This window comes from Gadus morhua, chromosome 19 (assembly GCF_902167405.1).
Source record: "Gadus morhua chromosome 19, gadMor3.0, whole genome shotgun sequence".
NCBI lineage: Eukaryota > Metazoa > Chordata > Actinopteri > Gadiformes > Gadidae > Gadus > Gadus morhua.
In genome coordinates this window covers 2,930,920-2,944,003 of record NC_044066.1, presented here as the reverse complement: position 1 = coordinate 2,944,003, position 13,084 = coordinate 2,930,920, and the positions used below count along the sequence as shown (strand labels likewise).

Genomic DNA, 13,084 nt, shown 5'->3' with positions numbered 1-13,084 from the left:
ACCTAATTTTATAACATTTTGTTTCATTATTGACATTGTTAAGCACTTATGAGTAAAAATGCAGCATAACAATGCTTTATGAATAAAACCTTTATTACTAAATAGCACCACTTCCGTCTGTGCAGGTTGTTAGTGGAGCCTGCACGATAGGATATTCTGGTTTTGCAGAGTCTACACTCTGCCCTGGTGGAGTCTGACATTAAAATGAGTCCAGATTTTGCTCCGTTTTCTGTCACCACTCATTATCACACAGGCCTATTCAATTGTCACACTGACTCCCCTTCTTTATGCCGTGTGTGCTTCTTGACTGCTGCGTGCGTGACTGTGCATTGACACCTGCCCACGAACGCTATACAGCTTGGCCAATTGCCTGCGGTTTCCAAAAAAAAAGTGGAGAGAAACTTTTTTTTCAATGTTTTCCCGGCGCATTATTAATTGAAAGCTGCGTGTGATTGGTCAAATGTGTGGAGCACACGCTTGACACGAGGGCAGTGGAGACATTAAGGCACCGACGGAGGAAAAAAAAAACCTCTGCTTTACCACAGGCAGAACGCGCAAGGAGAGAGTGAGAGGGAGAGGGGGAGGGGGAGGGGGAGGGCAGGGGGAGAGACAGCGAGGCACTGCAGGAGAAAAAAAACGAAAAGCAGAGCAAAAGCACATGCAGCGACGGGGAGGCGGAGAGAGCGAAAAACTGAAAAAAAAAACCGGCTCCCAAATAGGATCTTAAAACGGCTCCCATCGTAGAGCCGGTTCCAATCGTTCACGTCAAAGAGCCGGCTCTTTGAGCCGGATCGTTCGCGACCGACACATCACTACATGACAGTGGACTAGACCTAGTGAGCCTACAACGTTTACACAATGGAAGAGAAACAACTGAAGTTACCACTGCCACCGTTACTTGCCCCGGTTCATCCTTTTAAAAAGGCAAGAAAAAGAAAGACAGAAACTGTAAAGGGAGCAACAAAAAAGAAGTTGGAGACTGCTCGAGGAAAAACGAGAATAAATATTGGATTAGCTTTTCAGCGATGGCGACAGCTGAGGGAGTTGAATGGCCTGAAAAGTGACGCAATGGTTACCGTTGAAGTAAGCCGTAAGCAGCAGCATCAGCGCTCGTGCACGGCTCTGTGTCGAGGGTTGGGGGCAGGGAGTCCTGAAGGATGGGGGAGGAGTTAAACGGAACTCCGAAGAGAAGCTAATTTCAAATCATGCTAGCTCTCTCACATCGTACAGTATAGCTTTAAGGTATGCTACCCCAGCATATGGTGTGACATTCCTGAGCTGTCCTGCTTCCCTGTTCCTGCTGGCTTCTGTTCTCCTTCCAGGGAAGCTGATTGCCTGGCCCCTCCCACCTCATTGAGGGGTTGCGCTCATCTTCCGGAAGCCTTCATAAGATGGAGGGATCCAACATGGCCACTCCCTCCCACCTGAAAGGCAGGTGCCGGCCTGGCACCCTCCGGAGTTTTGTTTGGGGTTTTGGTTCTGTTCCTTTAGCATTCGTTGCTTACTCTTAGTTAAACTTAACATTTAGTTGAATTTCCCTCAAACAACATACTACACTACTGATAGCTGATTTGTTGTTTTCAGTGGTTTAAACTGAGTTATTAGAAACATTTATCTGACATTTATCCGTCTCTGTGTGGACCTCCCTTCTTTGTTGTGCTCTTTAAAGAGCTGGGCGCAACAGAGAATTAGCTGCCTTAAATGGTGTGGACAGTAGGGTACAGCAAACATATAGAGGAAGCCTGCAATGAGCCCCCCTCGGGTCACATGGTAGAAAACATACCTTGATGTGTAAAGCTGTGCGCACGGATTTACTGCCGTGTTTGTTCTAAATAGCAGGGATCCCCCATGAAGCATTCTGACGCCTTCAGTAGGCCTGTGAATGACTGAATGTAGGGGTTATCATCTACACAGTATGAATGACTGAATGTAGGGGTTATCATCTATACAGTATGAATGACTGAATGTAGGGGTTATCATCTACACAGTATGAATGACTGAATGTAGGGGTTATCATCTATACAGTATGAATGACTGAATGTATGGGTTATCATCTATACAGTATGAATGACTGAATGTAGGGGTTATCATCTATACAGTATGAATAACTGAATGTAGGGGTTATCATCTATACAGTATGAATGACTGAATGTAGGGGTTATCATCTATACAGTATGAATGACTGAATGTAGGGGTTATCATCTATTCTACACAGTATGAAGGACTGAATATAGGGGTTATCTTCTATACAGTATGAATAACTGAATATAGGGTTATCAACTATACATTATGAATGACTGAATGTAGGGTTTATTATCTATACAGTATGAATCACAAGAAGTAAAGTTGCAGCAGGACATAAAGCAACTCCAATTGCTGATTTACAATCGTGTCCATTATCACCAACGAGAGAATATCGCTGTATATCAAGAATGTTGTAAAATGTACATATTTTTGTTCATTGTATACCAAATTTTGTTATTTTTAATCATTGTTTTGAATATATGGTTGTGTTCTTTGAATGATGATGATTGAATATTTTTTCAAAATAAACAAATCTCTGACTGAAACACTGTTTGCCTCATCTTGAGAGAAGAAATACTGCTTACACAATTCGATTTGACTGTTATTTTGTTGCCAATTGTATGTTTCACATTAACATTTTTGTGTATTTGTCGGCATGTCACAAATTAGGTGCATATAGATTCGAAACACGACGAGTAATTTGAGTTCAGGTACTTTGCTTATTATGCTTGCTATTGATGTTTTGAACAAAGTTCTATCTCTAGAGCACACAGGGTTCCTACTCCTCTCCCATTCAGTTGCATTGCACAGACTATTTGTTTTGCGTGAGGCTAGGTAGTCATACAAACATAAACATAAAGGCAGAGCCTTCACTAAGAGGCGCCACTCCTCATCACCCATGGTGCAATGCCAGATTGCTCATGTGTGTGTTTCATGTATGTATAATAATAGCAACAATATATTTGTTTCAGGAGCACAGTGTGCAGTGTGAACCTCTGTTCAGAATGTGGTTGCTCTAATGATACTAATGTAATTAATTACGATCCTTTCTACATGTGCCCAAGGTTGGGTGGTGAACTCATGCTATTACATTTTACACACTGGACCTTTAAATGTTAGCTTGTGCATATTATATGAATCTAAAGAATGTCATATATCTGGATGCAGTCAAAGAGCAATGTTAGTGAATATTTACAAAACATATTATCCACCTGAATCAGCTCTGTATTTGCTTTTGTAAACACTCTGCCTGCAAACTAACACAGCTTGAATCTCTCCCTCAGTGAGTGAGCGTTTACCTGCGAACAAATCACATGCAACTGAATGAAATCGACGGATCGTTTCAGGCAGTGATTCAGTTCAGTTCATCCAAAAATAATCATTATTTCCAATGAATCGTTAGTGAAAATCCAAAACTGATGTTCAAGAGGTTCTTTATTTGTTACCTATTGTTTATTGGTAATATTTTGTAGAAGGAAAATCAAGCACTTTCTTACAAATTACTGTATATATAATTACTATATATTGTAGACAATTTCCAAAAATACATTTGCTACTTCTTCGCTTGACGCTTCGGGAAATTTCTGGGCTACCCCATCACTCCACTGTAGCCTACTGTAAGATGTACTATGCTGGTTTGAAGCGTCAAAAGGGCCATAGTTGCACTCCGGTACTTTCCTTTGGTTAAGTGGATGTGATGGTTGGGGGGTTGGGGATGATGTTTACATCCTATTCGGACATCTACTGACAAAACATGCAATTTAAAAGGTTGGATAGTGCACCTTTAAAATTCCTATTCCTTCCAATAGGATCCGACATGAATTAAAACAAACTTGTATATAGAGCATGTAAAAAAAATTGTACAATATTGTATATTCAATAGATATCGGTATAGACGGCTCTTACAACTAGAGCAGAATACAATATGAATAAATAGATTGAAATATTAATTTGACATTTCTGATAAAGATGTATTATTGCATCTATAACACTATTATATACAACTAATATATTATTGTTATATGCAACAAATCATTTTAATATTTATCTTTAACATTTAAAGACATCTCTCGACCTTTTCAGCTCCATCTTGTCCCAGTTATTCTGACTTGACGTGTTTGTCCTTATTTGGGCCCTTCCTTTCTTGATTCCACAGGCTCCTCCCATTCTGTTAGATCTGGCCCCAACACAGACCGTGGTATTGGAAGACTCCTCCCACTATGCTAGCTCCGTCCCCAACACAGCCAGCAGCAGCAGTAGTGGAAGAACCTGCAGCATCGCGGTGGGACGTTTCCTGGCAGCCCAATCGCCTCGCCCCCAAGACCGCCGCCAAGGCGGTAATGGAGGCGTGTCTCTGTTGGGCCCCCAGACCACGCCTCCAAACCTGCCCCTTTGAAGCCTGCCTCATCAAAGGTCATCCTGCTAGTGATCTCACTGCCTACCCTTGACCCCATCTCCTGGGAGCGAGCATCCCGCAGGGCCAGGAAGCAGTGCAGGTCCAGGTCCAGGTGGGCGGGGCCTCCGCGCGGAGAGGGCGTGTTCTGACGGCACTGGGGGCAGGGAAGCCACACCTACAGGACACAGGTAGTGGAAACTATTACAATACGGAAATCCCAATTTACCAATAATATGAACTTTTTTCAGGAAGTGAGAACTACGACAGGAAGTGAGATACTATAATTCAGAAGGGAATACAACTGTGACCCGGCAGGAAGAAGCTTTGGTGACCTGCTCGTTGATGACTGTGTCCAGTCGGCTCAGGCATGCTTGGCAGAAGGTATGACCACAGTTGAGTCGTCGTGGTAACCGCTGTAACAAGTCATAGGCGCCAAAGCAAACGATGCAGTCCCGGCGACCACGTCCTCTCCCCGCCTCCAGATCAGGCCCCGCCCCTCGGCCACTCTCAGACTCCTCCCCTCCGGGCAGGTGAGGCCCCGCCCCTTCCTCAACCATTTCAGCTTTAAGACAGGACGCCAACACATAACAGACCTGTTCTTTGATTTGTTTGTCTCCTAGGATCTTCGGTGAGGACCTAAGGTATCTAAAGAACTACGGGATGTGAGGTATCTAATAACCAAGAGTAACTAACGAACTGATGAACTAATCTAAGTTATCTAAGCACCTATGGTATCTCAGGACTTAAGGCATCCAGGGTAAAAAATATTAATCGAAAACAATTCTCCAACAGTTTGACCTTTGATAGACCCCTGTGAAAAGAGCAGATTCGGCTAGAGTGTCTAGACTACTTCCTTTAGGTTCCATGGAGGAGATAGCTTTTCAGGAAAGAAGTCTGTATACCTTAGTGATCTGAGGCTCATCACCTAACTAATTAATTAATGTACCTGGAAATAATAAATTAATCAGAAAGTATGAGAGCAAACAAATTATTTCAAGCTAAATGCTGCAATTCATTTAGTTACAGATCAAAACCACATAGTTAACTTATTCTGTCAATTCGAATAATACAAAAAAAATCTATAATAATAATTTTTTTGATATAGAACCCTTCATACAGCAGCTAAAAGTTCTTTACACTGAAAATAATATAATGCAGAGCAATTGAAAAAGGCAAACATTTTGAAATCAATCTAAATAACATGTTCATACATTTTCAATTAAAAGGTTCAAAGAACTAAAGGAGGTAAAGAATGGAAAGGATTGTATACTTGCTTAAATTACAAAATTATAAAAATAACGTTTTTTGTTCTTATAAAATTACTAAATTACTAAATGATAAGTTAATAATACAAATATAATAACAATTGATGTTGTTATAATTAAAACCGATTAAATAAATAACCCTAATGAGACTAAATAATAACATTTATAATAACATAATAACAATTTATTTAGTTTTAATAAAACTCAACCGATGGAGTTAATGTGATAATGATTTATCAATTCAATTAAATCGAAATATCACATAGTTTGACTAACGATTAATGCTTTCACATAGGCATATAGGCCTAGCCTATATTCAGTAAGTATTTTAATCAATATCAATACAGTTATAGAATATCTATATGTTAATATTAAAATATGTAATATATAAGATGTTTTAAAATATACGATGAACTTCTTACCTTTAAAACCAACAAGTCCTGTGAGGGCTCTGTGTGAGTATGTGTAATCTGAGCTTGTCGTTCAAGTTACTTCGGCAGTGTGGTTGCCTAGCAACCTTTTGTCACTCTACCCTATGTCCATCTCTCTCTATCACTGTCTATTTCTTTCCCTCCATCTACATCCATCTCTTTCTCTCTATCTGTGTAAAATGATTTACTGTCTGAACTAATAATTTGAATAACCAGTGATTCATTATATATATGAATGCATACACAGTTTGTATCTCTGGGAAAAATGATGCAAAACAGAACGTAACCGTAAACTTAAAGATTGCCCCTTATACAATATATGTATAAAATAATCATATCATAGCCTATGATATGATTACTTTATAATTATATTGTTAAAATATAAAAATATAATTAAAAGGTGAGGTGCTGATTTAAGTGCTTTTATTTGGTTCTCATGAAATGGGACAGTTGTCCATCTTGGTCATAAGTGAACATTGGCTCTGACTGTTCTGGTGGACGGCCTGGCTGTCTATGACCATTATTCCTAGACCATTAGACCATTAGTCCTAGACCATTACCATAGCGCCCCAAGATATGCTGATAGAGGAACCTGAATTGTAGCGTTAAACCGGTCTACTGCAATGATTTCCTTGCTCTTACTTCTAAACAGCTGTGTTTGATAGTTATAAGTCCCCTTGTCGAGGAAAATATGAACATGCATGAGACAAGAATAACATCAGCAACTTAAAGGAGAACTTTGGCGGTCGTAAATTTGACATGAAATACAACATCAAACAGAAACATGTATCCCTCTATCGGGACTACCGTCTTCTCTTTTTGCCAATTACTCCATAATCTTAAAGGTCCATTGTGTAGTATTTAGTGGCATCAGAAACTGAAACGGAATGCATTTTTTTAAGAAAATGCGTTTTACCACATCAAAATGGATGACATTTGTTTTAATCTCTATTTTAAAAATAAAATGCGATATTTAAGATAGTTTCAGCGTTAAAATGCCTTTTGATAACATTTCTAGTCAATCAGTGAGTTTAGATTGTTAGTTAATGCAATGTTTTTTTATCCTTGCCATTGTGATTCATAAGGATGCTATCCCTGAAACTACTCAGCTTGCATGTTGTTTGAATCAAGTCTTTGCATTGTGTAGCCATCTGAGCGCTAATTTACGTAATAGATGATGTTCTTTCAAATAAAACTTTTTTTAGTGACCCAGGAATGACATTTATTCCTATTTGTGACGGATTAGGAATACGTGTTTTCTTTAATAAATGTTTATCAAGATAATCATGACACATTAAAGCTGAGGTTCACTCTGGACGCCAGGGTTGATTGGCTGTTACGTGACGACACTCCGGAAGTGAATGCTGATTGGCTGGTCTTCACGCGACAATCACGGCAAAGTTCAAATATTTCAACGTGTGTCGTGTCGCGCTACTAATCCTCGTGAACGTGCTCGCCCGTGGGCATCCATTCTTCAAGTCGCGCTGCAGGTTTTTCTAGCGACAAAAGCGACATTTGTTGCCCGTTTGCGTTGTTGCCGAAGTATTGTCGCGCGGCACTTTTTTTGCCCACCAACGGTCGTTCACGCCAATTCGTTCTCAACCACCATTGCATGTCTTTACCTTTTGTGGAAGAGGGAGAGACGTCGGAGAACCCGACGCAGACTATTCATAATATTGTAATGACTAGCAAGAGGCAGTGAAGGCCTACCTAATAAACCTTTGGAACACACAAGACCAGTAACCATAGCAACGCCGGTAAACACACCCCGCGAAGCCCAATCCCTACGAGAGCTCCCCGCGCTACGGCCATCCGGAGGCGCACAGAGCTTTTGGCCGTGATATTATGTATACTATTATATATACTATACACTATTATTTATAGAGCTCTGGGAGTCACAACGGCAACAATCACTTTCTCCTCCATAGTGTGGTTCACCCCGGATTGGCCTTGAGGTTCAACAGCGTGGCCGAGGTGGCCACGCTGTTGAACGCTGATTGGCTGTCATCACGCGAAATACGCGTCAAAGTTGAAATATTTCAACTCGAGCAAATTTGTCGCGCCACAAATCCTCGAGAACGCGCTCGCCTGTGCACGGCGAAAGTGTGGCGCGACAAATCAAACTTGTCGCCGGTTTTCTTTCATGAAAAATTCGCCCGATTCGCGTATCTACGTTCACTTGGTATGGAATCTTGTCGCCCCGTCGCGTTTGATGTGAACGCACAGTAGCAAATAATTCGCCCGATTCTCGTCTCTACGTTCACTTTGTTTGGGATCTTGTCGCCCTTTCGCGTTTGGTGTGAACGGACCTTCGCGTCTCTACGTTGACAAGGAGTCGCGCCACCCCGGCGCTTTTGGTGTGAAGTATTGAAAGACGATGTTCTTTCAATAAAAATTTAGATTTTCGAAGGGATGACATTTCTTCTGCTTTGAGACTGACTCGGCCGACAAGTTAGAGGTCTATGTTCACTTTGGTTCTTCTGAAAAAAAAAACACATTCCAATGATTCCTTTTATAAAAACATTTTGTTTATCAAGATAATCACGACCCATTAAGGCAGCTTTATTGTTTTTAAATCGTGAATGCTATTAATAAAGTAAAAGGCAGACGGAAAACATTCTTAAAGGCAAGATGATTAACATGGAGGGCTATTTGGGGCACAGAACGACTTTGAAGTGAGACGTCTGGTCTCTTGAATCGTGTCTTATGAAGAGCATTGAGCTTTGCTATTCTATAGATCTAGCCCAGGAGGTGATGTATTCTGTTGTCTAGGTTGTGTATCACGTTGGATTTATTCCAGGCTCAAAATCTGTAAAACATTTACCCTTCTGCAATGCAAATTAAACTCACTTTTTCACATAACGGGAACGCATACATGTACAGTCCCATTTATTTCCGTGATCTTATAATTTTATTGACATGGGAAAAACGCATCGCACCATCGTATTCAATATAAAATTACTTTTTCATGTAAGCCATGACCTATAGTTTTACTTTAACAAACTAAATAACAAAAGACAAATCATTTTTTTACCATACAAACTACAATAAAAAAAACTTGTTCACTTGGCACCTGGCTACACTACATAAATTACAACGTATATTTTAAGTAGGCCTACGTAATCTCATTTTGGGCAGCCTCAAGACATAGGCTACTTTACAGAGCAGCTATAAATAAAACCTTTTAACAATGCAAAAGGAAAGCAATACATTTTTTGCTATTCTGCTTTATTTTTACATTAAAGATCGGGAAAAAAAAGAGGAAAACAGCAATAGCAGGACAAATTGTAAAAATGTAGAACGTTTGCATTCCATAAAATACTTACATTACTACATTCTCATAGAATAAGCTTTTTTAGGTTTCACTACAGGCCTACATAAATATGAATTCAGGTAGCAATTTGATAAAAGTAAAATGCTATTCAAATATATAAAATAAAGTTCTATGTTGGCACAACCATACATAAATAAGTCCTTCACATAACAAAAGGCGAATATTGCACACTTTAAACACGACAATATTTGATCATAGGTGCTTTAACCGTATAAATGCAAATGTAATACAATTTATGGTCTGCTCCATGAATAGATGCATTGGCACACATGTAACAGCATGTATATTCATAGAGTACTAATATTACATATAATAATTCATATTATTATAATTCATATTTGGCAAAGACCTATTTTGAATGGGCCTTATCATGGCATGTTTGGTTGATTATTCTCATTGGTTAAGGAGGATGGGGGCATTGCTGATTGGCTAAGACACAATGACTGATCTATAATATTCATACATTTTACCATCATACATTATACCTTTTACATCAATAAGCAGACAAATATAACACATATATACATGTAGAAATCGAGCTACATGTACATGTCAGTTAATATGTTCAACATTTAAATACAAATGGAAAAATTATGTGATCAAGATGTATGAAACCAAACTGAAATAAACACTTCTATGTTTCAGCTCAGTAAGACCAGTTTTAACTGTGACAAAGATAGAGGAAAGTCAGAAAACATCAAAGCTTTACATTTCTCCCAGATTTTAAATATACCAGAAGCCCCGCCTCCCTAACGGGAGCTGCCTTGATTGGTCAAGCCAGCTCTATGCATCATCCCTCTTCTCCTCTCCTTCCCTCTCCATCTCCATCTCTACTCCTCTTCTGTCCATAGCTCCTCCACTCTCTCCATCACTGTTTCCGACGGCGACAACGGTAGCAACAGGCACGGCAACGCATCTCCTCTTCTGGCTCCGCCAACTTGACATTGTAAGGGGGCGGGGCTTGTGCCTCACCACCCTCTGTCTTAGCATAGGGGTTGCCCAGTGCCACAGGGTTCCCAATCACCAGGCTCTGGTCACCACGGAGCTTGGCTCGTGGAATGGTCACATCTCCATAGGGGTTGTCCAATGAAACGCTGATGCCTGACATTTTGATGGCTGACTGGTACAAACGTGAGAGGAAAAAATATATTTGTAGATAATAAAAATATAATTTTGACAGCAACATGAGCATTTTTGCTTGAATAGCATACACAATTCTATCCAGTAATCTTACCTTTGTTTAAAGGCCGAAAAGTCAAACCCTCCAAAGTTTACAGTTGAGGAAAGTGTGTTTCCTGTGAAGAAGGAAAGCAGGTTTTAATTGTCTTATAACTATTCATAACACACTAAACCCTTCATGTATGTATATATATATATATATATATATATATATATATATATATATATATATATATATATATATATATATATATATATATATATAGCTATCAGAGGTGGAAAAAGTACTCGAAAAAGCTACTCAACTACTCTAGTACAGTTACATACTCAAGTACAAGTACAAAGTACTCTTTTCAAACTTTTCTATTTTAGTCTATAGCCTACTTTGACTTGAATGACTGTCATGACACTATATGCTTGACATCTTTGATATTGAACTACACAAAACGACTACAACTATTTAAAGTCCATAACTGAAGTTTAATTTTGAAACTTGACATAACAAGACAGTCATCCATTAAGCATTCAGCCTACCGACTACACCCTAGTTACTGATTGACTGCACTGACGGCTGAAAGGTAGGCTTGTTGCTACTTGCTAGGTGAACTCAGAATTTCTCAGGCCAATGCAGCATGCACTTTGTCGTTCTCGACATACTTGCCTGCAATTTCTGCTCAGTAACTTGTGTGGTTTAATATGTAACTAAGTACAATACTTCAACCAAAACGTAGGTGTACAGTTTTTAAAAACTACTGAAAAAATACAAAATACCCCAAAAATCTATTCAATAAATTTACTTGAGTAAATGTAATTAGTTACTTTCCACCTCTGATAGCTATGTAGGCCTATCTATGTAAAGATAGATTGATATTTGATGCTAATAAAAAAAATTATGTGAACAAGACGGAAGAAACCAAACTCAATTAGACGCTTGTTTGTTTCTGCTCAGTCAGACCATTGTCACACATATACAGCCTATATAAATAGATAGAGAACAACAGAGAGAGAGATCTATATATAGATGTAATTACACTTTCTGTTAATATTGTGAAATATATATCGTTTGTTTGTTTGTTTGTTTGTTTGTTTGAAATGTATGTTTGATCTTGATCCGTGAGAAACGCCTTCTCGTTTTGTTGTTCAATCAACAAAATGACAATAAATTTGATTTGATTTGATTTTGATTTGAAACCTTTCTCACCTGGCGTTGACGTGGTGACGTCACCTCTGGCCCGAAACCGCCAGAGATATTCCTACTAAACTACCGGAATTCCCTCGTTCTGTTGTCCTCTAGTTTCCTCCGGTGGTGCAAGTCCTCTACTCTTAGGTGAAAGAAAAGGGCAATATTTAAACCATGTAGATCGTTTAAATAGTTACTTTCTACAATTAAATCCACTCGGTCGAAGTTAAGCTTACTTCCTGTCGAGCGAGAGAAAACAATCCGTGGTTCTTCCTTATTCTTTCTGCTTTCACTTATTTCTCTCGAAATGTTGCTCTTTTCAATAACACGTTCATAACATCTTCTTTATTCGGTTTCCTTTTCTATCTCTCCAATCTATCTTTCCCCCTCTCTGCCTCTCTCTCTCTCTTCAAAGGTATGCTCTTGGTTTCTGTGGCTGCGAAAGAAAGGGACACACCTGTCACTAAACTCCTCCCACTGAGATATACCTGTGTGGGGGTGGGTGAGTAGCTCTAGGTGTGTCTCTTTATATATATATGTATTTGTATGTGTGTATATATATATGCAGTCATATATACTATAATGTAGTATATACTACTTATATAAATAACAATATGTATGTATGTATATATATATCTTCATACATATAGTGTAGTATATGCTATTATATATATATATATATATATATATATATATATATATATATATATATATATATATATATATATATATATATATATAAGCAGGCCATCTTGGCTGCATGCACATAGATCAAGGAGGTTGCTATATGCAACGTACACAATAGCAGCTTTGATATTTATTTTTTCATCACAGGCCAGTGTTATATTGATTTAATTATTGGCTATTTATTTACATTAATCTGCATTAAATGTTGACATCAGTGTTAACCTGTCCAGCTTCAGAAGGATGACTTTGAACACTGCTTGTTGGATTGTTGCATGGCACGGTGAGGATGGAGCTTCCCGCTCCAGAGTTTTGGTTTCCAAATTTAACAATAGCTCTGGGGGGTGTTGCCCTTTCGGCCACTTAGGGCCAGAAGGTCTCGTCCTAACCAGCCTATGATCGTTTGTCAGGCTCCATTTGGTTAAATGGAGCCACTTTGTATTGACAATGGCTTTTTTCTCAGACACGGAGTGATACTGATTTCTTGGAAGGAATGAAACGTCATAGCCATGGTATGTTTACTGTACCACGGGTGGTATGGAACCAGATTGCTTGATTTATATTATTTTCCTATATTTAATCCATGTCGCA

General features: G+C 39.0%; 1 protein-coding gene and 1 long non-coding RNA gene across 2 annotated transcripts; both read right to left on the bottom strand.

Moving 5' to 3' along the window:
* Positions 1 to 3,569: 3,569 nt before the first annotated feature.
* rnf224 (ring finger protein 224) lies at positions 3,570 to 5,060 on the bottom strand. The gene is made up of 2 exons (XM_030342253.1): positions 4,753 to 5,060; positions 3,570 to 4,595 (listed from the first exon to the last, which is right to left on the bottom strand). The coding sequence occupies exons 1-2, from the start codon at positions 4,975 to 4,977 to the stop codon at positions 4,248 to 4,250; spliced, it is 573 nt and encodes a 190-aa protein (XP_030198113.1). The 5' UTR covers positions 4,978 to 5,060; the 3' UTR covers positions 3,570 to 4,247.
* A 3,939-nt stretch (positions 5,061 to 8,999) lies between these two features.
* On the bottom strand, positions 9,000 to 12,289 carry LOC115532426 (uncharacterized). The gene is made up of 4 exons (XR_003974027.1): positions 12,046 to 12,289; positions 11,831 to 11,951; positions 10,685 to 10,745; positions 9,000 to 10,570 (listed from the first exon to the last, which is right to left on the bottom strand). It is a non-coding gene; the product is annotated as an uncharacterized LOC115532426 (long non-coding RNA).
* Between the last annotated feature and the right edge of the window lie 795 nt (positions 12,290 to 13,084).

Excerpts from the sequence above, each read along its gene's own strand:
- rnf224 (XM_030342253.1), bottom strand. The coding sequence starts at position 4,977 with ATGGTTGAGGAAGGGGCGGGGCCTCACCTGCCCGGAGGGGAGGAGTCT. Across the intron at positions 4,596-4,752 it reads ACACAGTCATCAACGAGCAG|GTGTGGCTTCCCTGCCCCCA; the intron begins GTCACCAAAGCT and ends TGTGTCCTGTAG.